The following is a 26893-nucleotide window of genomic DNA, read 5'->3' as shown; positions in this document are numbered from 1 at the left end:
AGCTACTGTAAATACCTAAGTATTTATTGTAAGTTACACAATATTCACGATAACATGTTATATAATCATTTACAAATATAGGGAGAGCATATACCTCTAACAATGTGTTTAATTATCTATTAATATAAATATATATTTAAATATCTAGTTAAATATCTAATAATAATAATAATAATGTTAATGTTAATTTCCTTACTGACACCTTAGCTAGCTAGTTAACTTTCACCCAAGCTGGGGTTTCTTCCACACTGACACAATGTCCAGTCTGGGGCTTGTTCTTCAGGCCTGCCTTCCCACATCATCTTAAAACATGATCTGACACAGGACCATTACCGTCAATTCTTTTTCAGGAATGTTGTTTTTTTTTTTTCTTTGTAGAGGTTCTGTGAACATATTACTTTAAAATACAATCTCAGTACGCTACATGTATAAACAAACGATACATTCAGTGCAAGGCTCAGGTCAGCTCCTTAAACCTCGTAACCGTCTGACCTGCTACGCTGGAGCCAGCAGCCCTGATGACCCAGTCTCTCCCCAGACACTCTGGATGCCCCCCATCCAGCTTGGCGTCCATGTGCCTGCTCTTCCTCGTGAACCAGCTGCTCTCCTGTAGATCTGGGAGAGAAAAAAAATAAATAAAGAAAGAAAAGAAAATAAAGAAAATAGAGGAAATGAGTACTAATGCCAGATTTTTTTGAATGCAGTAAAAGATGCTTTGTCATGTCCTTTTAATGTCTTGATACATTTTGATATTGTGTCAACTGACCTACAAGTTAAAGTCCAAGTTAAAGCAAGCAAATGTAAAGGGTAAAAGTCCCTACGTCCTGAACCACACAAGAAAATACACATGAAGGCAAGAAACTGTGGCCATTACTTATAAACTACAGCAAAACGATCCTCGGCTAGCCTTGTGTGAACTCGATGAATAAGTTATAGGGGAAAGTGCACCTGCTGCAAGGCATGTAAGGCAAATTAGGCCAGAACAAACACCTTACACGTTACACATTCTCCTTCAAGAGCCCTTAAATCAGCCAACAGAAATATGCTGACTGTACCTGATTCTACATTTTAAAAAGGCATCCTCATGCCATTATGGATTTAATCTTACCACTTGATGGGGTCTATCATTATAAAAGTGTAGATGTTAATAATTCAGCAAAACTTTTTGTTACAACTTTTGTCGATAACACATACAAAATATATATATTGTATACCCCAGCAGTGCAATTTTATGTTCATGTTTCATGTTACCTCAGCAGTGCCATTCCAATCATAAATTTACCCCACTTGTGCTACTCAAGCCACATGTGAGTAAAATTTATGCAAAGAAAGCAGCCACTGTTTTGGTAAACATATAAATTCTAAATTAGCACAGCTCAGCTAACATTGCTATGCTAATCCTGTAGCTATTAAACTAATGCTATGACATGCTGAATGCTTTATTTTATGTAATTTGTGGAAATTTAGCCTGTTAACAACCCCCTGCTCACTCTCTCCCACTGCCTGCATTGTATACAGCAGCACTCTAAGTAGTGCCGTTTTGGAAATAGAGGGCTGGAGTGTGGTCCTGCTGCTAGTGCCACTGCTGCTGAAAAATCCTAACAGTGTACAAAACCTACATCACAAAAGTCTCAGAAATTCAAGCAATACCTGCTTTTGGTTATTCTTTGTGGACCAATGTCAGCTGAAGCAGCCCCCTAGAAACAACAAATAAGTGAGAGATAGATAACAAATAACTTTTACACGCACGCAGTACTGTATTTAGTATAGCAGTAAAAGCTAGGACGTACAGGGTGAGCGGTGCAGTAATGCTCGTGTGGAGCACTCTGATAATACTCCAGGAGTCTTTCTGCAAGAGCAATCCTTCGCAGGAGGTTTTCAATGAACCGGCGCAAACGCACTTTCCCACACATCTCATGCTGTGCTGCTGCTTCCAGAAACTTCTGAATCGTGATGACTTCCCTAAAAGCATTTACAAATAATGACGCATTTACATCAAAATATTTATCATGCAAAAAATACAGAAGAATAGAACAGATAAAATCTTAAGATAATGCTCACTCAACTGTAAAATCATATCAGCAAGGACCACAGGTTTTCATTCAGCAGCACAACTGATTCTGTTTATTTTATCTACTGGCAAGTCTTCAGTTGACAGTATGTGCTTCTGATTGGCTGAAATGAAAACCTGCAGCCACACTGGCCAATCTTATCTATTTTCAATGTACATGGTAGCTTTACATAAAACAATATCAACACAGTAAAATAATAAAATAAAATATGTATACATACATATACATCTTATAATACATCTTCATTTCAAAAAGATTTGGGACAAGGTCAATTTAGGAATACTAATGAGGTAAAAAGATACAAAAGCAGCATTCAGCAAAGAAGATCAAAGATGGAAAAAGCATCTCCGGGTTGTCAACAAATGCAAGAGAAAAGTATTAATATGTATAAAAACAATGCAAATTATATATTTATATTTCAGGACTTGCAGTGCACTGTAGAGCACAAGACTAAGCTGCGTTCTGATTCTTCAGATGCCATTGTCTCAAAAACCTTAATTTAGCAATTGCTTATAGAGACACATGAGCAAGGGATTACTTAGCAAGAAATTGACGCTGTGTGCTCCAGATCAAAAATTATAATGACCAATCAGAGTGTTAACAACAAAAGTTAGTCAAGTCCAAAAGCCAGTGTCTGTCATGGTATGTGGTTGTGCCAGTGCACGTCTGTGTACTGTGATACTGTAAATGAAGTTTACCAGACAAAATTAAATGAAATATCTTGTACTCATGCTGTTGAAAATAAAATAGAAATCACAGCAAATGTTAAAAAGCAAGAGTTATTTATGTTTAACATACAGTTTTGGCGAACATTTGTATGTCTACTGCATGCTGTGATTCACTGAATATAAAATCAACAACAGAAATTGTATTCTGTATTAAGTTTTCTGCCCAAATAAGAAACTTCTGTAGATGTTTAGATTGTTTATTACTCCAATGTGAAGTACATTACTTACTGTTTCCTGCGCTCCAGTTCATGTTCAGACATGCTGAGCTGCTGCCGCAACGTCGCAATGACCATTACAGCAGCGTCCACCTGCCTGCTGAGCGCCCGCTCACGCTCCAGCACTTCCTGTCGCTCCTGAGCCAGGTGGTGCGAGTGAGCTCGCTCACATATCAGGGCTGTGTCAGTTTGGGCCAGCTCTGAGCTCAGCCGCAGCAGTCGTCGCTCCATGCTACTGTTGGCGTTCCTCATCATGCCCTCCAGCCTCTGACCAACTGAGGCCACTGGGACAGAGAGGAGCTCTGTACCAACAGGCATCTCCCCACCAGCTATACTCTTCTCTGGGGATGGGGGGCCCTGTGGACACTGTTCAGGTGGAGGGGGGTCAGATATCAATGGAAGTTTGTGCTCCCCCCTCCCTAGAGAATGAGTGTCAGTGCCAGCATCTTTTGTGGTCTGGGTCTTGGCATTGGCCCTCTTGCAGTCGTCTGTGAAGTCGTGGAATGAGTGGCCCCTGCTGTTTGGGAGGCTGAAGTCATGCCTGGGGTGGGTGTGGTACGTATGGCTGTACTCTAGGTGGGCCCTCAGTGCAGCCAGACTGTGGAAGCGTTCGTGTTCCCCACACCGAGGGCAGCGAAACGGGAGCTGAGATGGAGCACCAGCACCGCAAGCCAGGCCATTCTCCACAAATAAGGTTGTGTTGCGGGTGCACACCTTCTGCTGCATGTCAGAAATAACCTGACAACATAACATCACAGTCATTACAGTCACACAGTATCAAGTATTGAGAAGTTAATAAGATCCTATAACCCTGTCCCCAAGAATGAGGGGGCTTTATATCCATCTATCCCAAGCCTAGCATTAGGCATGTTGCCAACAGGTTGATGTCTATCTGCTCCAGAGTCCTATACTCATAGATCTCTGTGCATTTGCACATTTGTGTCAGCAAGAGTTGCAACTTAAAATAGCCTAATACATTGATTAGGAGTTTCCTCTCCTCAAACATTTGGACAGAAAGTGCAAAACATTGATAAATTGTCAAATAATACCTTCTTGTTGCAGAATTCTTTCACCTTACAACACCTCTCTGACATGAATGAACTGAGGAACAACATTTCAGGTCAAATTCTTATCTAAACCGAATATTAAACTATGTCTCAGTATTTATAACAATTTGATGACATGATATGGTAGTAGTGAGTAAAACATAATGAGCATGAACTTTTCTTAAATAGCCCACCTTCGTTCTCCGCCAGCACTCTGAACTACAAAGTTTTTAGCGGATGCTCCAAAAAGCCTTACAATGCTAGTTACGGGGATATAGGGCCCTCAGAATTCTACCAATGAATTCAGTTTCTCTTGAATAGGACAGATTATTTTATGATTTATTTTAGAAACATTTATATGTTTCTTGAACCACTATTTACATACTAAACGCTATTAATAAATAAAATGCTCTGACAATAAATTAGAAAAGAATTGTTATCAGTGAAGTTTAAAAGATTGGTGGACTGTGATATGATGGCTAAATGACCTACCTGTCTAACTGGGATAAACAAAGAAAGGTACAGTTATACGGAGGTTAAATAGAGCAAGAGACTAATAGAACTTCCTACTTTCCAGTTTTTTTTTAATCCTGTATATTTCAGGCCTTCAAACTGCTCTGTATTGTTTTATTTTACATCTTAGATATTATATTTTGTAGAGAGTTTAAAAAAATGGTGTAATTCCAATTTAAAGTTTGCAAGTGTGGCTCTGCTAGCCAAATGCTGCCCTGGCCTTTATTAAACGGTAAGAACAAATAGATGCTCTTCAAGAGACTGGTGCGTTCATGTGTTCATTCATCAATTTTAAACACATCCCCCAAACGATCAGTGTCAAGACAGAAAAACCCCATGGTCTCAGCTAGCTACAGCCTCAATAGCTGGATTTAGGTGGAGCAGAAATGACACTCAGAGCCAGCCAGCTCTAACAGGTTCATCCGCCTGACTACAGTCACATGCTGCTGACTGCTCCTTATAGCTGAGCAAGATAGCTTTAGCTACATGATCCGTTCAGTAATAAACGGTATCTCATGTTAATGCTGAATGAACTAGGTTATTTTTTTGTAATCTTTTTTACAATTATGATCTAAATCTAGATGACCACTGTATTTGGTATGACGTACATAAGCTACACAACTAGCTAAGATCCAGTATATATATATATATATATATATATATATATATATATATATATATATATATATATATATATATATATATATATAATGAATGTCATTATCATGTGGATCTGAGAATGTTAGGTTTAGCTCAGTTGGCTTACATTAAAGGAAGGAAAGGGGCTGGTTATGGAGGCTTTCTTCTGGAGGCGTTCTGTTCACTTGTTACTGTCAGATGTCAGCCCGAGTCGTGCAGACATGAAGAGTCATGGAGATGTTCTTCTGTCGCCGATTAAACCATCATCATCAAACATCTGTAGAAAACAGCTCATCCCGGGCAGATAATGGCGTTAATATCCAGGAATAGAAAAGGGGCCACCTCGTTTCTTCTTCTTCTTCTTCTTTACAGGCTGGATGCTCTGCTCGACAGGTAGCTATAGGTTAGCTAACGTTAGGTGAGCTAGGTTAGATAGTCTGGCTGAGCTTCTCTGATTGTTCCTCCCTCGACCACACTCACACTTACACTCGGTCTATGTGATGAACACATCTAACATTAGCTGCTAACCTGCTGTAATAACAGCAACACGAGGGCCGCGGACATCTCTGCAGAGATTTCTAACGGCGCCCTGCAGCAGTAACGTTAGCAGTGATCTGTGATAACCTAAATATGTAAGCACGCTTATCTTCAGTCATAATAATAATAATAATCACAGCAGTCTCAGTGAACCTGCAGCTCCTACAGCGCTCTGGATGGAATGACTGAGAATTCATTTGGATGCAGAGTGCGACAGACAATCAGACCGACCTATTCGAGCACAGACGGGCGAGTCCAGCCCCAAACGTAAATGATAGGCAGTGTTTTATACTAAAAAACACTGCAAATATAAGACTCACTGCCGTGAAATCTCTTACCTAATTAAAACAAGAGCGATTTCCCAACGTTACTGTATTAACTCACTAGCTTTAATGACACACGTCCCCACTCCTCCAGTTCAAATTTTGAAAGTGGTACGATCCGCTGGTTGTTTAGGCAACCGGGAGGTTTGGAGGCAGCCGATTGGCTAAATCTCAGCCGCGCAGTGTGTCGGTTTGCTGGGCTGGAGGGGGCTTGTCTCTCTGGGAAAGAGCCAGTATGGAGCTGCCGCGGGACGGACGAATTTTTAGGCGAAATGTGGGAGCAAGGTCCACTGTGTCGGCTTGTTCGTCTTTCGCCATGGAGGTTAAGAGGAAGAAGATAAGAGAGAGTGTGTTGTTCCTACAAAGCGAGGTAAGTTAGTTTTGGCTAAAATTCCGCACCGGGAGTAACGCTGGAGCCTGCAGGTCGCTAACGCTGAGGGTAACTTGGATAGGTTCTTCTGTTGTTCAGTAATCCAGTGTTTTGCTACCTGTGGTTATTAATGTTTCCGTGGTCCTATCATTAAGCTTATCAAAGAAAACTATAAATATTATATAAACAGCTATTTGTTTTTGTTGTGACCTTATTCATCTGTTTTGGAAAGGAAAAAAATAATGTGACACGTTTAAATAATCTGTTATTTAAGGTCTGTAAGGCTGCATGATATTGGCATTTACAAAATATTAAAGAAAGAAAGAAAGAATAAATAAGTGTGTGTATGTACATTTATTATATATTTTTCTTATTTTTTTATTTATTGTCTTTGAAAATGAAGCTATGAAGGGGATTTACATTTTTAAGGGAGAAAAACTGCTCCCTTCAACCTTACAAGCAGCTTTTATACAGTTCTGGAAAAAAAGAATAAGAGACTTAAAATGATGGGTTTCTTTGATTTTACCAAATTGAAAACCTCTGGAAAGGAAGATGGATGATCACAAGCCATCAAACCAAGCTGAACTGCTTGAATTGTTACACCAGAAGTGGCATGAAGTTATACAAAAGCAGTGTGAAAGACTGTGTCTGAACTCTTAAAACTGAATATAAATTTGTTTTCTTTGCATTATTTGTAGTAATTTCAGTCATTTCTCACTTTCTGAAAATTAAATGCACTATATGACAATATTTTTATTTGAAATTTGGGAGAAATGTCTATAGTTTTTAGAATAAAACGAATGTTCATTGAACTCAAACATATACCTATAAAAAAAATCAGAGAAACTGATTTGGAAACTGAAGTGGGCTCTCCATTTTTCCCATATTTTATGTGTGTTTGTGTATCCTGCAGTTTAGCTATTGAATGTGTCCACAGTTTATGAATAAAATTATATCCCTTTCAGGCAAAAGCAAGAATGAAACGGTGCACAAGCCTGAATGACCCTCAGCAGATAATAGAGGACATGAATTTGTTGTACATACGACAAATTTCTAAGAAATTACAGGTAGACAAAATACTAGGCTGTATGTCTGACCGAGTGTGTGGTGATGTATTTTTTTTCCATTTGTTGTCTAATGTTAAAAAAAAACATGCAATACATTTGAGGCATTATTTTGTGGTAGTTTTCAGAGAATAGTTTAACCTGAAATATATACATTTTTATAGACTTATAAAAGAATCCAACTCTAAAACATCACTACACAGCTCATCTCATTTCCTAGATAGTGAGTCCCATTGTGTAGGTCAGTCTGCATCTTCATTCATCATACTTTTTCCCACCCCTCTATCCCCTTTCATGCCTGTTTCAGTTCATTCTTTAAACCTGCCCTATGGCCACTGCTCGTGAAACAGGAGAAGCTGTGGAGGCTGGTTGAGAAATGCTCTCATGTTTCATTGTTATAAATGGTATTTATTGTGCTATTGCATTCCATAGTGTTTCACAAAATCAACAGCCATTTCACATATCATGTCTCATCTCCCCTAGAGTTGTACTGCAGTGAAGTCCTTCCTATTTCCTCTACCTTGTGTCCAGTGTCTGCAGTCTTAAGCTGTTATTATAAACCTACTTTGTAGAATCCCAACTAATCTTTGACACCAACTTTTCTTTAGGACTGTGATATACAGGAAAAGATGGACTTTGAGATGCGCATGAGAGCTGGTGCATACAAGCTTCTGGTTGCCAGCACCAAGAGAGAACAGATCCTTGATGCAGCCAAAAGCCTCTTGACCTGCAATGCGAGAATCAAAGCCTATATGTCTGAGGCACAAAGAAGAAAAGAACAGCAGGACAAGGCTAAGAGTCTTAGAAGAAGGTAGGGCTTTGTGATAAAAGCTAAATATTGTTGTTGCATTACTGTGTATTGTAGTTCTTGTGGTAGATCTTGTTAAAAAAATAAATACATAAATAAACCCTTGATGGGATTAACAACTGGCCTGAATAATGTTTGGCCAGAATTTACATTTGCATTTATCCCATCACTTGAATGTCTTGTACAAAAAATACCCTCTGGAAACATTGAGTGTTACTGATTTGTTTACATGCTCTAAGTAGTGATTGGATATACTGTATTTATTATATAAGCAGATTAGACTGCTAAAATATAAAGAAATATATTTTACAGAAAATATAAATAATTGTATTCAAATGGTTTTACAGGTCCTTAGATTCCCAGAACCAGGTGCCTTGTAAGGGAAAAGTAGCCATATCGGGTAAGACTTTATCCTTTTCTCTTTTTTTATATTAATAATTTGGTGTTATTTAATTAATGTGTTTATGTTCCCTACATGTAGGTCTGAGAATCCCACTTTTTTGGAAGGATTCTGAGCACTTCAACAGCAAAGGGAGTGAGTTCACGATCTCCTGCTATTGACTGAATTCTAGAATAGAAATTACACCCCAATAGAACTTAAATGATTCTGTTAAACATAAATAATCACTTTGTTTTTAATGAAACATGCAGTTGGTCAAAGTTTGAATTACTAATGCTAGTGGCTACTAGTGTTATATCGGTCATAGCACTTAATATAGTAAATGTGATTTTTTTTTTTTTTTTTTTTTAAATGTTTGTTAGATCTTATTTAGTAGTTTAACCATAATAAATGTTAAGAATGTGAAACATTGTCCTTTCATAATGCATGTATTATCACCTACTGAGTCATAAGTTCTTTCAACAGATCCTCAGCGAGTGGCGGTCTTTTGTCTAATGAAGATTGGCACTGAGATATTTGACACAGAGATGGTGATTGTAGACAGAACAATAACTGATATCTGCTTTGAGGGTGTAACTGTCTTGTAAGTATTCTGTTAAACACAGTTTGTAATAAAATTATGTTTTAAGTGAAATAGAGTGAAGCAAAGTCCTTCTATCCCTGTCTAATTGCTTGTGTTGTCACAGTTCTGAGGCTAAGCCGGACTTTGAGCTGGTGGTTGAGCTTTACAGCTGTGCAGTCGGAGAGGAGGGAGCTCTAGTCAATACACCAAAGAAACTGGCCAGAAAATTCCGCTCCTCTTTTGGAAAAGCATCTGGGAAGAAACTTTTCCTTACTGAAGACGAAAGTGATCCTGATGCTTTTCTTCAGTCTAACCCAATGCCACCGTAAGCACGGCTCTTGTTTTCAGAAATATGTACACATATCTATGCATGATGCAGTTTTCAACGCTTTGCAATTTTCCCCATATTCTGTTTCAGTGGGGTACAGTATTCTCTGTTGGCATACACAACTCTCGCTTTGGAACAGGCAGAGGGCTCATTTCAGTCTCATTCACTCATAGTCTCTAAGAATAGTAAGTGGATAAAATATTTTGGACTGACTTGCAAGTTGTGTTTAAGAGCTTTTAGAGGTTTATTCGTAGCTTTGTGCTTTAAATTGTGTTTTTGTATTCTTGGTATTAATATACTTTAATAAATATGTAATTCTATGTTTAATTCATCTTTTAAGTAATTGCCATTCAGTAAAAAGACAATGTACTTTTAATTGAATGATTCTTGTGTTTGTCTGCTTGTTTATTTAGCTGAGGCATTATCCTGGCTGCCTCTCTATGGGAACCTGTGCTGTCAGCTGGTGGCACAACCTGACTGCATGCAGCAGGATATGATGAGTGGCTATCTCAGCCAACAGGTAAAGGGCACAAACATTTTTAATATCTTTTGTGCTTCAAGAGTGTCAGTCATCTAATTAAACACAAACTATTTATAAGCAGTATCAGACTTATGTTGGATGATGATTATAAACCTGATAAATGGGTTTGTTTTTTTTTAGCAAACTATCGAAGGTTTGCAGCGCTGCTGTGGGTTGTACTGTGTGCTAAAGGCTGGATTGCTCTCCTGCTACTTCACCCCTGAGGAGATTCAAGCTAAGGTGGAGCCCAGCATGGTTATCCCAATAAACAAGGTAGGGCAACAACTAAAACTGTATCATTTTAAACATGCGTTCTTATCTTATTATAAAGAGTTTTGACTGATTCTTGTCTCCAGAGTCTTTGATATTCAGTATACATTCACCATCAAAAATAAAATTAAGGAAGTGTGTCTGGAGTGTTTGTCCACATACAGCTGCTGTGTCAAGAGTTTACCTTGAAGACACCAATGCTATGTCATGGCCAGCCACATCCTGATTAAAAATGTACAAAATTTTTTTTGTACAAACACTCGAATCCCACCATTAAATCTGTATTGTCCTTATCCGTCTAAATCAATAATTTGTGTTCCTTCTACATAGCACTGCAATCCAACATTTCCCTCTAGGTGCAACAAATTCTTTTTTTGATACTAAGTATATGTCTGGTGTAACAACGCTGTGACTGTCGCCAAACACTGCTCTCCGCTGGTGGAGTTCCTGATAGTCAAGTGCAGACCTTTTTATTTAGTACGGGAGTTCTCCGCCGTGCTAATAGCTGCTGTCTACATCCCACCCAGCGCTAGCATTGGTGCTAATGCTAAAGAGGCTCTGTGTGAACTCTGTCGGTCTATCAGCGATCTGCAGAACAAACACCCAGACGGACTGTTTATTATCGCCGGAGATTTCAACCACGCAAATCTCAAGTCAGTGCTCCCTAAATTCCATCAGCATGTGGACTTTGCAACGAGAGGAGCGAGCGCGCTGGATCTTGTTTACACAAACATCCCCAGCGCGTACCGGGAGGAGCCCCGCCCCCACCTCGCTTTCTCGGACCACATGTGTGTTTGGCTGACTCCAATATACACCCCACTCATCAGACGCTCCAGACCAGTTCAGAAGCAGGTGAAAACCTGGCCGGCAGGCTCCATCTCTGCCCTTCAGGACTGTTTTGAGTGCACTGCATGGGACATGTTTAGGGAGGCTGCTACTGAAGGCGATTCTGTTGATTTGGAGGAGTATGCAGCATCAGTCACTGGCTACATCAGCAAGTGTATTGATGATGTCACTGTCTCCAAGACCATCATTACACGCCCAAACCAGAAGCCTTGGATGACTGCTGAGGTACGTGCGCTGCTGAGGACCCGCGACTCCGCCTTCAGAGTGGGTGACAAGGTGGCCCTGAGGAAAGCGAGAGCCGACCTGTCAAGAGCCATCAGAGAGGCAAAGCGCGCACACGCCCAGAGAATCCACAGCCACTTCAAGGACACGGGTGACGCGCGGCGTATGTGGCAGGGCATCCAGGCAATCACCAACTACAGGACAATGCCACCGTCCTGTGAAAGTGATGCCTCCCTCCCTGATGCCCTGAACAACTTTTATGCACGGTTTGAGGCACAAAACAACACGATGGCGAGAAAGACCATGCCCAAGCCGGATGAGCAGGTGTTGTGCCTGACTGCAGTGGACGTGAGGAACACTCTGCGCAGAGTCAACCCACGAAAAGCTGCAGGACCAGACAACATCCCCGGCAGAGTGCTCAGGGAGTGCGCAGACCATCTGACAGATGTTCTCACGGACATCTTCAACATCTCCCTGTGCAGCGCCACTGTCCCAACGTGCCTCAAGTCCACCACCATCGTTCCCGTGCCGAAGAAGTCCACAGTGTCCTGCCTCAATGACTACCGTCCCGTTGCACTTACACCCATCATCATGAAGTGCTTCGAGAGGCTAGTCATGAGGAACATCAAGACACGACTGCCCTCTTCACTGGACCCCCTGCAGTTTGCGTATCGTCCCAATCGCTCCACGGACGATGCCATCACCACCACCCTTCATCTCTCCCTCACCCACCTGGAGAAGAAGGACACTTACGTCAGAATGATGTTTATAGACTTCAGTTCAGCATTCAACACCATCATCCCACAGAACCTCATCAGGAAGCTAAGCTCGCTCGGCCTCAACACCCCCCTCTGCAACTGGATCCTGGACTTTCTGACGGGGAGACCCCAGTCAGTCCGGTTAGGGGGCAGCACCTCCAGCACCATCACACTGAACACTGGGGCCCCCCAGGGCAGTGTCCTGAGTCCTCTGCTGTTCACCCTGCTGACTCATGACTGTGCTGCAAAACACAGTTCTAACAGCTTTATCAAGTTCGCCGATGATACAACCGTACTGGGTCTCATCACCAAAGGCGACGAGTCAGCATACAGAGAGGAGGTGCAGCGGCTGACAGACTGGTGTACAGTCAACAACCTTCACCTGAATGTGGACAAGACAAAGGAAATGGTTGTTGACTTCAGGAGAGCACAACACACCCACTCTCCACTCAACATCGACGGGTCCTCTGTGGAGATTGTTAAGAGCACCAAGCAGATAACCTCACCTGGACCCTGAACACCAGCTCTACAGCCAAGAAAGCCCAGCAGTGTCTCTACTTCCTCCGGAAGCTGAGAAAGGCCCGTCTCCCTCCACCCATCCTCACACTCTTCTATAGAGGGACCATTGAGAGCATCCTGAGCAGCTGCATCACTGCCTGGTTTGGGACCTGCACCGTCTCTCACCGCAAGACCCTCCAGCGTATTGTGAGGACAGCTGAGAGGATCATCGGCGTCTCTCTCCCCTCCATCACGGACATTTACACCACCCGCAGCATCCGCAAAGCAACCAGCATTGTGAATGACCCCACCCATCCCTCACACAAACTGTTCTCCCTCCTGCCTTCGGGAAGAAGGTACCGCAGCATCCGGTCCAGCACGACCAGATTCTGCAACAGCTTCTACCCCCAAGCCATCACACTCCTCAACTGCAGAGACTGAACTGATGGTTTTTCTGTACATGCACACACACTCTTACCCCACTTACCCCAGAAAATGGAAAGCACTAAAAACCCTACTACCTCACTGGACTCTATTGCACACTGTGTAATAGAGGTAATTACTACCTCACTGGTCTTTTCTGCACATTTTTTGCACACTGCATAATTTGCACACTGTCTTGTTATTTATTATTCTTTGTCTGTATTGTGTTGTATTGTCTGTCTGCACTTTTGTACTGTTGCACTATTGTTCTGTCTACACTGTGTTTATGTGCACCATGGTCCCTGGAGGAACGTTGTTTCGTTTCACTGTGTACTCTGTATATAGCTGAAATGACAATAAAAAACACTTTGACTTTGACTTTGACTTTGATGTCTACTTTCATTTGTAAATTGCAAGATTAACCAGCTAAAAGTCGCTCTGGATAAGGGTGTCTGCTAAATATCTTAAATGTAAATGTAAAATTTTACACACAATTTGTTTTTATATATATATATATTTTTTATGTCTAGGATACTCGCATCCGTGTTGTGGAGGGCCACCAGAAGAGTGGGGCTAGACTAAGCTTGATCAATCCAAGGACAAGAGACACTGCTAGCCATGTATTCACAGCTGAGACACAAGAACAATTGCAGGACTGGCTAAACGCCCTTTGGCAACACCTGTATGACCAGAGTGAGTGAGATACCAGTGTGAATAGGAGAGAGTGATTAGCAAGCTTTTGTGTGTTCGTTGTTGGATAAAGAAAAAATCAATTGTTTGCTTCTGCAATAGGTCAGTGGCAGCACGCCTGTGACAAGCTGATGGAAATTGAAGTTGTGTCCCCCCGGAAGCCCCCACTTTTCCTTGCTAAACAAGCTGACTCTGTTTATAATGACCTGAGTAAGTAATTGTCCTACACTGTCGTATTGTTTGCCTAAGCATACATGGATTTACACCAATAATGTGATTGAAACTGGTGTTATTGCTTTGCAGGCATTGGTTCTCCAGGAAAATTTGAGAGTTTGACCGATATTATTCACAATAAGATTGAGGAAACTGATGGGCGGTTTCTTATTGGTCAAGAAGAGGAAAGAGAACCTCCTCATTGGGCAGCCCTGTTTGAAGGATCTCGACCAATGGTAGTGCAGAAAACTGTTTTGTCACCAGGTAAAGACAGTGTCCAGTCCACTTCCAGCCCAAGTTCAAACAGCACCAAGAAGAGAAGAGCCCCTCCACCTCCCCCTGATAAGTTACCGTTTGCCCACTCTGTCACTGCACCATCCTGTCTGGAGAAAGAGAACTCTTCCTGTAAAGGGATGAAGTCTCGTACAGGGCGGCCATCGCTGGATGCCAAATTTTCTGCCATCATTCATCAGTTACAGAAGACTCATGCACCATCTCGCAAAAATCCACCGTTAGCCCAGATCGAACCCTCTCAAAATCCTTACACTCCGAAAGAAAGGGACTTTGAGTTTAGCCAGGCTGAACACACAGAAATAAACAGCATCCAAGCATCTCAGCCCCCAATCCCTGCCCCTAGAAGCAAACTGAGGAAGTCTTTCAGAGAGAAAATGAATCCCAAAGCATGGTGAGCTACTGAGAAACGCTTAACTCGTTCGGACACCATCTCTATGCCTATTTTATACCTACCATTTAATCATTTTAAATAAAGATTTTAGTAACAAAAAATTTTAGTAAACATTTTTACAAAACTGCAGACATTAAAGTTAAATGACAGGACTGAAACGAATGTCTTGGCAGCTAATATCATGTATATCTTTCAATCTAACAAACTGTGAACTCAAATGTATTTAAAAATATAAACACTTACAATTTCAAAAAAATAATGAACCACTAAACTATACGCACTTTCGATAAGACCTTTGGCACATTAAGTTGTATAAATGCACATTAGGTGGCTTCTGCTGCCTTCAGGTTTGTTGAGAGCACAACATGTACAGTCTTCTATAGTTTACACTAATGACAGAATTAGAGGTGTAACCAGGGAAATTGAGGCTTCTGTATTATTGTAATAGTAAAACAATAGTAGTAGGCTAATCATTAAACTGGCAACAGAAAATAATTAAACTAATGAAAAATGTAACAAGCTTCTAGCATCAATATATTTCATTAATTTGCTTGGGATTGTTAAGACATGCACATAGACATTTGTTAAACTAAGCAATTAAGCAGAAATGTATTGTAAATGTCGATAATTTTTTCTTTTTTAAATATATATTTTTTTCTTAACTGTTTACTAGGCTAACTTACTAGACTGACTGCCTTAATCGATGCAGATTTAATACCTGCACTTAAAGCTATGTGAGATGTGATTTAGAATATGCTAGACAATAAGTTTAATAATGTAAAATGTAGAGGTAAATAGTTACTGTGCAATATTGTATGCTTATGTTCAAAAAAAACTGTTTGTTGTAGTTTTCTCCATGTACATGTATTTGTTCATTGTCAGTTTTTTTCCCCCCTCATTAGAACAGAATAAACCACTAAACTCATTTGGCTATGCTTCATTTTTTTCTAACATAAACTGTGTGAACCATGAAACATTTTGATCATTGCTGTATTGTGATTTGTTTTTGCTTTATTTTTAATTATTATATACAGTGGTATGAAAATGTTTGGTTACCCCTGATCATTTATGATTTTCCTTTATAATCATTGGTTGTTGGGATCAGCAATTTCAGTTAAATATATCACATAGCAGAAGAACACGGTGCTATTTGAGAAGTAAAATTAAGTTTATCGGATTTACAGAAAGTGCGTAAAGTCTTTTAAACAAAATTAGGCAGGTCCACGTACATAAGTTTACATCAATATTTAGTAGATTCTCCTTTTGCAGAAACAACAGCCTTTAAAAAATTCTACAGCTTCCAATGAGAGTCTGGCTTCTAGTTTAAGGTATTTAGGACCATTCCTCTTTACAAAACATCTCTGGTTCAGTCAGGATTGATGATTTTTGAGCATGAACAGCCACTTTAAATCACACCACAGATTTTAATAATATTCAGGTCTGGGGACTGAGATGATCATTCTAGAACATTGTATTTGTTCCTCTGCATGTCTTAGTAGATTTTGAGCAGTGTTTAGGGTCGTTGTCTTGTTGAAGTATCCAGCCCCGGTGCAACTTCAACTTTCTCACTGATTCTTTAACATTGTTCTCAAGAATCTGCTGATATTGACTGGAATTCACGTGACCCTCAACGTTAACCAGCATACATTAAGCGACTGTGGCATGTGCAGAGAAAAAAAAGAAAGCAAATGCGTACTACAAATGATGACTTTTCTTTGTACTTTTTATTACATTAAAATCCAATAATTCAAACATTTACAGATTACAGATCTTAGTTAACAATGGTGAAGAGAAAAGGTTTTATGTAGCAATTCCATGTGTCTAATCTGGGGTGTTCCTTCTTGATGCCTCTCTTTGGACTTGCCTTTCTAGAGCTTGTTCCAGGTGCAACCAGTGCTGCTCCTCCAGTGCCTGCTGCTCAACAAGGGCAGATAAACATCTTAAATATAACATCTATACATATTGTATTGGTTTGAAATTACAGTACTAATGTTATTTTAGAGCATTGCTATGAGACTGTGATTTGCATATAGTGACGAGCACTAGTATGGTCAGGATGTCGAATGACCACCACCCCACATCATCCAAAATGTATAGGATGGAGCACCATTGTTCCAGAGAACACAGTTTCACTGCTACACCGCAAATGAACTGCTATTAGATTACCATTACTTATCTACCGGGAATAGACAAGCTCTTTGTGTGTGCATTTGCACATCTGTCTCAGGAATAGGTGCAATGTAAAGTAGGGGTGTCCACAAACATTTGAGCATATAGTGCATTTATCTGTGGACACAATAAAAAGTGAATAATTCACATTCAGTATATTCATTAAAATGAGTGTGGTGTCAAGGGCATTTCAAGGCTAAGCAATATGTTTCTCACCTTTTCATGGCTGTAGCTCTTAACCTTCTGAGTAGCCACCTGTTTGTTAATGTTTGCTTTTGTTTTTTCACTCTCCCTCGTCTTCCTTCTCTCCTGCTGCTTCATTTCCAGAGTTTTCTGCAGGTTCACCACTCTTTCGTCCTTACTGACTGCCTCCTGCAGCTTCAGTCTCATTTTCTTTTCTTCCTCCTGCCTGTTCACATTTACACATGTTCAACCAATGCAAGTTTTAGTGTGTAATAGCATGAAATATATATTTCTTTACATACAAGACGTAGTAGTAGTTGGGCACAGCATGATAGTGGGTTCCAGATGGGTGACGTTACATTTCCAAAGGTGTGTGGGCATTCAATGCAGTGGGTGATAGTGACTGTGACCGATGGTATCGGGCTGGAATTGTCTGTCTAAATTTGGCAGAAATCACATCCTGTGCAGGAGGCCTTACACAAGTCATGGTACATGATACTAGTCTTATAACATTTGGCACATCAGTCTGTGTAGGCCTAAACCTAAAAATATTTGACTATATATATATATATACACACACACACACACACACATATATATATATATATATATATATATATAAATAAAGCTCTGGAAAAAATTATGAGACCACTTCAGGTTCTGAATCAGTTTCTCTGCTTTTGCTATATATATATACAGTGAGTCCAAGAAGTATTTGATCCCTTGCTGATTTTCTTCGTTGGCCCACTAATAAAGACACTATCCTTCTGCACTTTTAATGGTAGATATATTCTAACATGGAGAGACAGAACATCAAGACAAAAATCCAGAATATAATTTTAAAGAATATATTTTAATTAATTTGTATTTCAATGAGGAAAATAAGTATTTGATCCCTCTTGCCAAACACACTCAATACTTAGTGGCAAAGCCTTTGTTTGCAAGCACAGCGGTGAGACGTTTGTTGTAGTTAACCACAAGTTTAGCACACACACCAGGGGGAATTTTGGCCCACTCTTCTTTGCAGATCCTCTCTAAATCATGAAGGTTGGTGGGCTGTCGCTTGGCAATTCTGACCTTCAGCTCCCTCCATAGATTTTCGGTCGGATTGAGGTCTGGCGACTGGCTGGGCCACTCCATGACCTTAATGTGATTTTTCTTGAGCCAATCCTTTGTTGCCTTTGCTGTATGTTTAGGGTCGTTATCATGTTGGAAGACCCAACCACGGCCCATTTTCAGATCCCTGGCAGAGGGGAGGAGGTTGTCCCTCAGGATTGTGCGGTACATGGCTCCATCCATCTTCCCAGTGATGCGGTGAAGTAGCCCTGTACCCTTGGCAGAGAAACACCCCCAAAACATTATGCTTCCACCTCCATGCTTGACAGTGGGCACAGTGTTCTTGGGGTCATAGGCAGCATTTTTCTTCCTCCACACATGGCGGGTGGAGTTGAGGCCAAAAAGTTCAATTTTGGTCTCGTCTGACCACAAAACCTTCTCCCAATAACTTGGTTCATCTTTCAAATGATCATTGGCATACTTGAGGCGCGCCTCCACATGTGCTCTCTTCAGCAGGGGTACCTTTCGGGCACTGCAGGATGTGAATCCATTGTTGCGCAAAGTGTTGCCAATTGTTTCCTTGCAAACTGTGGTCCCAGCTGCCTTCAGGTCATTTGCTAACTCCTGCCGAGTGGTTGCAGGACGATTTCTGACCGTTCTCAGCATCATTGCCACCCCACGAGGCGAAATCTTCTTTGGAGCACCGGGCCGAGGTCTGTTGATTGTCATGTTATACTCTTTAAACTTTCTGATAATTGCACCAATAGTTGTTACTTTCACATCCAACACCTTACTAATCTTTTTGTAGCCCATTCCAGCTTTGTGAAGGTCAACAATTCTGACTCTGAGGTCCTGTGACAGCTCTTTGGTTTTACCCATGTTGGAGACTTGAAATCTGTGTGATCTGTCTGATTGTGTGGACAGGTGTTTTTCACACAAGTGATTAGTGAGAACAGGTGGCTTCAGGTCAGGTAACAAGTTGATTGGGAGTGTCTAACTGGTCTGTAAAAGCCAGAACTGCTAATGAATACTAAGGGATCAAATACTTATTTCACTCCATGAAATACAAATCAATTAATATATATTCCTTATATTTATTTTCTGGATTTTCTTTTTAATATTCTGTCTCTCCATGTAAGAATACATCTACCATTAAAAGTATAGAATGATCATGTCTTTATTAGTGGGCCAACGAAGAAAATCAGCAAGGAATCAAATACTTCTTGGACTCACTGTATATATATATATATATATATATATATATATATATATATATATATATATATATATATATATATATATATATAATGTTTGTGTAAAATTAACATTGTTGTTTTATTCTATAAACTACGGAAAATATTTTTCCCAAATTCCAAATATAAATATTGTAATTCAGAGCATTTATTTGCAGAAAATGAGAAATGGCTGAAATAACAAAAAAATGATGCAGGGCTTTCAGACCTCTAATAATGCAAAGAAAACATAAAGTTCATACTCATAAAGTTTTAAGAGTTCAGAAATCAATATTTGGTGGAATAACCCTGTTTTTTAATCACAGTTTTCATGCATCTTATCATGTTCTCCTCCACCAGTCTTACTCACTGCTTTTGGATAACTTTATGCCACTCCTGGTGCACAAATGTATGCAGTTCATCTTAGTTTGGTGGCTTGTGATCATCCATCTTCCTCTTGATTATTTTCTAGAGGTTTTCAATTTGTGTGGTCTCTTAATTTTTTCTAGAGCTGTAAATATATATGTACTTACTTCCGTGCCTGGGCTTGTCCTGCTCCAGCCCTGCGAATAACAATTGTGTCCAGCTGCTCCAGCAGTAGCTGCTCTTTGCTCTGTTTCTCCTCCAGGATCTTTTGCCTCTTCTCCTCCTGCTCCTGCTGCTCCTCCTCCCTCAGCCTGGCTAGTCGCTCCCGCAGCTCTGCCAGAGACATCTCACACAGCAGGTCATGACCTCCAGTCTGAGATACATCAACAAAAGAGAAGCAATCAGTGGTTGCTAGATCAGATATACCCATCCTCACACAGGCAGTCACTGTAGCACGGCTAGAACTGTATTACTGTATTATGTGTAAGATGGTAAGCACCTCTGTGTCATCCACAAACTTGTGTCTAATGGAAGGCACTGACTCAAGGGCTCGAATCTGCCGGATGAGCTCAAACTTGCGGCTCAGCTCAGCCTGGGCTTCCTCAAGTGCCTGCTGAAGAAGCTCCCTACTCTGCTCAGAAACCTCCTTTACTGTAGTAAACACACATACGCATACAGTTAAAAGTGTGAAAACCTCATATTTCTGAACGCTTAGAGGAGATTTGGTCTAATAAATTGTCCATATAATCACTTACCAATACATTGCTTGAGCTCATGCAATTTCATTTTGGCAGCTTTGGAGTTTTTGTGGCCATTGGCCACCTGCTGCACCAGCTCCTTAATCTCCTTCTCCTCCGTCAGACGCTTATCTGCGTACCTGCGCATCAGCTCGGCAGTCTGAAATACAGGAACACACATTCCTCCTTAAAACAATATTATCTAGCACTTTTACTTTAAAATAACAGCTTTAGAGCAAAGAGAGTTTCTAATGTTACTACTCTGTGGGCTCGGCAGAATGCTAACTGCACTATATAATTCCGATGAAGCGAAAAGAACACAACTGAATGAAAACTGCGTCAAATTTGTCTAAAGTCCTGTAATATTACTTTAATGCATCAGTCCACATGATTCTTCCACTTCGTACGCTGGTTCTGTACCTCTCAGCTTGTCCAGAACTTTTATGTGTTAATGTTTAATCCAATGCTGTGTTAAAGCTTTTATCAAAAGAAATGTATAAATGTAGATTCCAAATGTATTTGTTTTTAAATTTAAAAAAAAAACTGTGTTTTAGTTTTTCGTTTACAAAAAAAGATCCAACTGCATCTTTACTGTTTATCTGCTCCAATTAAACAGTTTTGCCATGTTAAATTTATATTTACTAGTGTATGTCATACATATAACTTTTTAAGATTTTTTTTAATCTATTTAAAAATATATATATTTTTAATATTTGGATAAACATATATTTTGAAATACAAATGAATGTGTAAAATATGTATCTTTTTTTCCCACATGGGAAAATATGTCTTAAAGCACAGGTTTCCCTTCTGACTGTAGGCGGCGCTATGGCGCACGTTCTCACAATGTTTTACAATGTGTCACAATGTTTTAAAGAATAGTTCCATAAAAAAATAACTAATTCAGTATAAATAGTAAATGCTAGGCTAACATGCTACCAAAAACTGAACTTCAACTGTCACAAATGTCATCTTTGTGTCTTAGCCTGCTCAAAATGAATACAGATCCTAATTGGTTTGTGCGGACATATCAATATTAAAACATTTATGTATCTCAGCACAGTGTGCACATATTATAACACCTACTATGATGCAGTTTAAAAGTGGAATAACGGGGTTTTAGCAGGATAGTTCCAGTTTTAGATTAAATAAGTTGTAAAATATTTAGGTATGATTTAATGAATTAGTTTAATGGTTATTTATAGCATTTAGGTGAGTATTTACTGGAATCTAATTAGGGACAGTCTAATATTAGTGTTTGTTAGCAATATTAGCCTAGCATGTCTGGTTGTAAAAGATCACATTAAATATTTAATGTCTTGCTCTTGCAACCTTGCTTGACTGCTTCTGGGGTAAGTGAAATATCTTGGTAATTCTACCAAACAGTTCCTTTAAGGAAAGTTGGGATATGTTCACTGTCATCTTTATCCAGTGTAACAGTGTAACTGTAGTGAGGTTAAAGATAAGGTTGCTACACTTCAAGTCCAAAGGTTTCTTCACAACTTTATGCTTTTTGACATGGTCTTCATTTCTCTGAGGTTTTGGTTGCATTCAGCCACAAGGACAAGAAGTAAGCAGTGAGTCATGTTGGATAATTAGTTCTCCACCTTAGTGCCGATGGTGTTTGATGGGTGTCATTACACAAAGCCAAATTCCAATGCATTCTGCATTACTACTACACTCTAAAACTAACATATAACTACATGACATTCACCTCCTCCTTTTTAAGATGAGCTTTGTGCTGGTTGAGCTCCAGAACACGCTGGCGTGCCAGCAGAGCCTCCTCATGGCTGATCTTGCCCTCCAGCCTCCTGCGCTCCACTTGGGCCAGTTCCTCCTGCAGGTCCTTCTCCTTCATCTCCCTCTGCCATTGCAGGAACACAGAGGGCTCATTGCCCCCCTGCATCAGGCGCTCAAGTCTGTGAACATACATTTACACAGTTTAATATGTTATTCATTATGTATTCATAATTATCAGTGTATGAATCGGCCCTTATTTCCTAATATTGTGTAGATTGTAGATGTTGGTCAAAGTCACTCAGATCCTTATACACTGGCATGGTGTATTATCATATCTTCTTACTTTTTACATGTTTCATTAAAGCCAAAGAGCGCTATTAGGGCATTCTGTACAGATTGTAAATGTGATTTTAGTCACTTGTTGTTTGCCTGGTCATTTATAGGCTGTCATGATTGTTACCACCCACAGAAAACAGCACCTACTATGACATATGCCAAGTTTTCATTCAACACTGTGGATCATGTTATGCTAAATGCCCACATAACTTTAGAAAAGGAGTCTGAAGTTCACATGAGTATACGTGGCCTGATAGTGGGTGCCAGAAGCATTTAACACCACTCAATGCACAGTAGCACTAGTGTACTGATTTACTAGTACACTATTTACCAAACACCACGGTAATGTCTACAGAAATCACATACACATTCATTGGACGAGGCCGCAAAAAGTCATGACTATTCCATGACATGTGGCATGTTAGTTTAGACTCAGGAGTTTGTATTTTCTTCTAAAACTGTTTTTAAAATTGTTCATTGTTCACACTTTTAGCGAAGTTTATGTCTAAAAAGACAAATTCCTCTTTCTATCTCTATCTCACTATCTAAACATCAACTTATCTGAATTGTTAACTGAAGCACCTGCAGCTATGCTAGTTACTGTTTCCCACTTTAAGACAGTACCTATTCAGCTCCTCTTCCATCTGACGATTATACAGGGCTCCTTCCCGAAGAATAGCTGTCGTGTTCATCCTGATGGGTAAATCGTTCATCTGAATAATTTAAAACAAATACAGAGGCCAAAAAATGTGTTAAAACTGGGATGTTCTTATTGTATGGACAAGAAGCTGTTTAGACTAGACTGTTGTTTAAAGTGTGTCTACTAGACGACTTAAGACATTTCCTTTTGACTATACCTTATGCGTAGCTGGAGTACCAGAGGTGTAAACATTGTCAAATTTCAGTTTAGCATCATAGCTTTGCTGGATCTGCGACACTGTGTTCTATCAGCCAAAAAGAAACACCATTTCATTGTGTGGGAAGCTGTTAATGAATGCATGTTTTAATAATTGCATTTGCGTAGTGTGCTTTGTAATATACATACAGCTATAAATGCAGCACTTAAGTATGTACTAAGAGATTCCCTTACCTTTGTTTTCTCAGATTTCTGTGGGTTTGCACATCGGAATTGCTGAATATTTGCCTCATACAAGACTTGCTAAGAGTGGAAGGCATATGAATAATATCAATAAATAAAACACAGTAAAATAGAATATAATATTATTACATACTGTTTAATAGCATTAATAACAAAGATCTCACCTGTGCTTTCAGGTGATTCTTCTGTTTGCTCTCCTCCAGAACATTGGGCTCTTTTGGAGTTCTGTGGGTGGTTGCTGGAACCTGTAAAATAGCAATTAAATGACTCATAAATATAAATTGCATGCACCTTAGATAATGGCAAAAACACATTCATTATTCTACTATGGGCTACTTTTAGATGTTCATACTCATTTTCGTACTAATAAAAATGTTTAAATTTATAAGTGCAAAGGTAAAGAATAAATAATAAAATAAACAATAAAAAAAATACTAGAAATGCACTAAAATTATTTTCTTGGCTAAAACCATACAAAGTAATAAATACCAAACACATTCTCCCACAGGTTTTTTTATAATTTTTACTACTGTGTAAAATAAATAGCCTAAATTTATGTTTGCCTTGTTTTTAAAAAAAAAAAGAAAATTAAAAACTTAATATATTAATTGAACAGTTAAATTTGTTAACATTCCAACTGGTTGAGATTTAATCACTTATTAGTTAGTATAAATTAATATACTAAAACTAAAAAAGTTTATTTTGCCATTTTTTATAGAATCATTTCAGTTGCATTTGATTTGGTACATTTCTAAAAAATATTACATACATAAGAAATACAATATTTTGTTGGATACTGAAGTGAAAATTAATTAGTAAAGAATATACTACATTAGCTAATTAGTCCCTCTTATAGCTCTAAGTAACTGCTTTTATGGAACATAACAAAAATATCTCTTTTCAAACTGACCGGTTTGGCCTTCTCCTGCTGTGGAATACACTCAGGAGCTGGTAGTGGACGAGGTTTAGGCTTTGTAAGATCAAATTCCTTAGGCTGTGTGTACTTCTTGGGGGAGTTCCTCGACAGACTGCTTTTGGTCATTTTCTTGGCAAGGTGATCTAGCAGACCTTCAATCTCAGTCCGCCATCTAATCAGGAGAGGACAGGAAAGGATTCAATTAATGTGAACAACTAATACCACCCTGCTTTTTATCTGTGGTACAAAAGAAACTATATTGCCAAAAGTATCCGCTCGCCTGTAATAGCGTTTGGTGACGTAAGGCTTGGATGGAGCTGCTTGGCTATGAATCCATTCCTGAGACACAGCTCTACGCTCTATGGTTTTTGAGCTCATCTGTAGGTCACATGAAGTTTGGATGTCTGTAGTGATTGACTGCAGAAGGTGCCGCATTATGCATCCGTTGCTTTTGTTCTCAGCCGCTTTAACTTTGTTATAACACTATATTTAATAGTGAGGAAATTTCACAGGTGGAATTCTATCACTGTACCATGCTGGAATTTACTGAGCTCCTGAGAGCGAACCATTTCACAATTTTTTGTAGATTCAGAGTGCATGCCTAGGTGCTGGGTTTTATACACATATGGCAATGAAATTGATTGGAACACCTGAATAAAATGATTTGGATGGGTGAGTGAATACTTTTGGCAAAAAAGTGTATATTGATTTTTTAAATACTTGATTAGATTTGTATTACGTACCGCAATAATGGAGCTATCCACTTGTGCTCCACATAGGCAGCATCATAAAATTGACTCCACTCTCCATGGATCCAGGTGGTGAGGTTGGTGACGTTAAAAAAGAAACTAAGAAACTGAGAAAAATAATAGATTATTTAATGTGTAAATAAATCACACCTTCTATATTTTTGCAGGATTAATCTGTGACTTTTTCATAACTGAGGAGATCAAATAAATGCATCATAGTTACAGTGCTATGAATAAACCAAGGTCAGCATCTTGTAAGAAATGTGTGCGGCTTTGTGATTCTGAGGTTACTATGTTTCTTCTTACCTTGTGCATTTTTGAGCTATCCAGAGACTTGATTATCCTACTGAACTGCTCAAAGCCCAGATCCTCAAGATGGAACATGGCAAGATAACAGACCACTGAGTAGCCAAACAAAAGGGCATCATGAGTAAAACTGATGCAACAGATGCATTTTTATTTTAGTAAATACAAAGAAATTACCAACATATTGAGTCCGATCAGCTTTGAATAAGGATTTTCCAGTCTGATTATATAAGACGTTGACCACAACATCCAAAAGCCTTCGATACACAACACATCCATAAACAACATCAATGAAAAACTTCTGGTCACCAGATGAATGGTCCTGGAGAACAAAAAAATAAAAAATAAACATTGAACAGGACTGTGACACTAGATTTACTGTTATACATGATCAATACTATACATGTTTTAATTTACAACATTTTATTTTAATTTATATTTGATAGATACATATATGAATACCCCAAGGGTCTTGACAGAGTCCTCTATAAAACTGTCCACACTCTGCTCATCTGGATTATACTTGTCCAGCAGTGAGATGACCTCTCTGACAAGCCCTTTACAGTCCATCCTGAGACACTTTCTACCTGTGAAGAGAATTTAAATTATTGTCTAGGTTTGCCACATATTTTTAAGAGCAGAGTTAAATACCTTTAATAATAAACAAACAAATAAATGTTAAACCGAACTTACCCTCTAGTCTGAGCCGCTATCTCTGCAACATTCCTTCTATATCTCTTATTTAGGGAAGCAAACTGTTATACAGCCCTATTTTCCATCTTCTGCTCCAGACCCGTCTCACAAATACAATGTTTTGGTGTTGCCAAGCAACATTGGGGCGTTTCCCAATTTCGACACTTTTTCAAAATATATTATTCTTATTTTTAAACCGCTCCGGTGTTAAAATATTTTGTCAAAAAATATTTTTCGTGGTCAGAAGAAAAGCGCGTATGTCAATAATTTAATGGTTTGCCCTTGTGGGCTCTGGTCCACCCACAGAGACAAAAAAGGTGGAACTCTGACACAAAAGAGGAGCCAAAGAGGAGCACTTGGCAACCCAGATCAGTCCTTCTGACTTCAGTCAGAGGCTACTTCCGCAGCCTTGCTACTGCGCTCATGCGCTAGCGAGCAGTGATGGGTTTTGCTGAATCGATTCTTTAGACAAGGCAATTTCAATGGACTGATGCAATGAACACGCGATTCAAAGATTCATTGATTTACAAACCACATCCACATTATTGTGTAGATAGATGGATGGATAGATAGACAGACAG

At 39.4% G+C, this 26893-nt stretch overlaps 3 protein-coding genes across 5 annotated transcripts; 1 reads left to right on the top strand and 2 right to left on the bottom strand.

Annotated features, from left to right (window-relative positions):
- Positions 1–355: 355 nt before the first annotated feature.
- Positions 356–6155, bottom strand: znf365 (zinc finger protein 365). Its single transcript, XM_022672854.2, has 5 exons — positions 5341–6155; positions 3029–3753; positions 1791–1962; positions 1651–1697; positions 356–615 (listed from the first exon to the last, which is right to left on the bottom strand). The coding sequence occupies exons 2-5, from the start codon at positions 3739–3741 to the stop codon at positions 471–473; spliced, it is 1077 nt and encodes a 358-aa protein (XP_022528575.2). The 5' UTR covers positions 3742–3753; positions 5341–6155; the 3' UTR covers positions 356–470.
- A 77-nt stretch (positions 6156–6232) lies between these two features.
- On the top strand, positions 6233–15655 carry rtkn2 (rhotekin 2). 2 transcript variants are annotated; one of them, XM_049463358.1, is made up of 13 exons: positions 6233–6443; positions 7409–7510; positions 8116–8318; positions 8663–8715; positions 8797–8850; positions 9181–9298; positions 9402–9602; positions 9696–9790; positions 10019–10125; positions 10267–10398; positions 13673–13835; positions 13935–14042; positions 14136–15655. In XM_049463358.1, exons 1-13 carry the CDS (start codon positions 6309–6311, stop codon positions 14732–14734), a joined length of 2070 nt encoding a protein of 689 aa, XP_049319315.1. In that variant the 5' UTR covers positions 6233–6308; the 3' UTR covers positions 14735–15655. The 2 variants fall into 2 exon arrangements, with proteins under 2 accessions (XP_049319315.1, XP_049319316.1); XM_049463359.1 differs by lacking the exon at positions 7409–7510.
- A 780-nt stretch (positions 15656–16435) lies between these two features.
- Positions 16436–26803, bottom strand: cfap99 (cilia and flagella associated protein 99). 2 transcript variants are annotated; one of them, XM_007252522.4, is made up of 16 exons: positions 26313–26803; positions 26082–26206; positions 25797–25941; positions 25620–25714; positions 25308–25420; positions 24559–24736; positions 23813–23893; positions 23640–23708; positions 23407–23493; positions 23174–23262; positions 22188–22392; positions 20492–20633; positions 20236–20387; positions 19904–20109; positions 17116–17308; positions 16436–16644 (listed from the first exon to the last, which is right to left on the bottom strand). In XM_007252522.4, exons 2-16 carry the CDS (start codon positions 26187–26189, stop codon positions 16552–16554), a joined length of 1956 nt encoding a protein of 651 aa, XP_007252584.3. In that variant the 5' UTR covers positions 26190–26206; positions 26313–26803; the 3' UTR covers positions 16436–16551. The 2 variants fall into 2 exon arrangements, with proteins under 2 accessions (XP_007252584.3, XP_007252585.3); XM_007252523.4 differs by lacking the exons at positions 26082–26206; positions 26313–26803 and having other exon boundaries at positions 25801–25901.
- Between the last annotated feature and the right edge of the window lie 90 nt (positions 26804–26893).

Source organism: Astyanax mexicanus, chromosome 14 (assembly GCF_023375975.1).
Source record: "Astyanax mexicanus isolate ESR-SI-001 chromosome 14, AstMex3_surface, whole genome shotgun sequence".
In the NCBI taxonomy this organism is placed as follows: Eukaryota; Metazoa; Chordata; class Actinopteri; order Characiformes; family Acestrorhamphidae; genus Astyanax; species Astyanax mexicanus.
The sequence above is the reverse complement of the archived record's forward strand: the minus strand, read 5'-3'. Positions and strand labels throughout refer to the sequence as shown.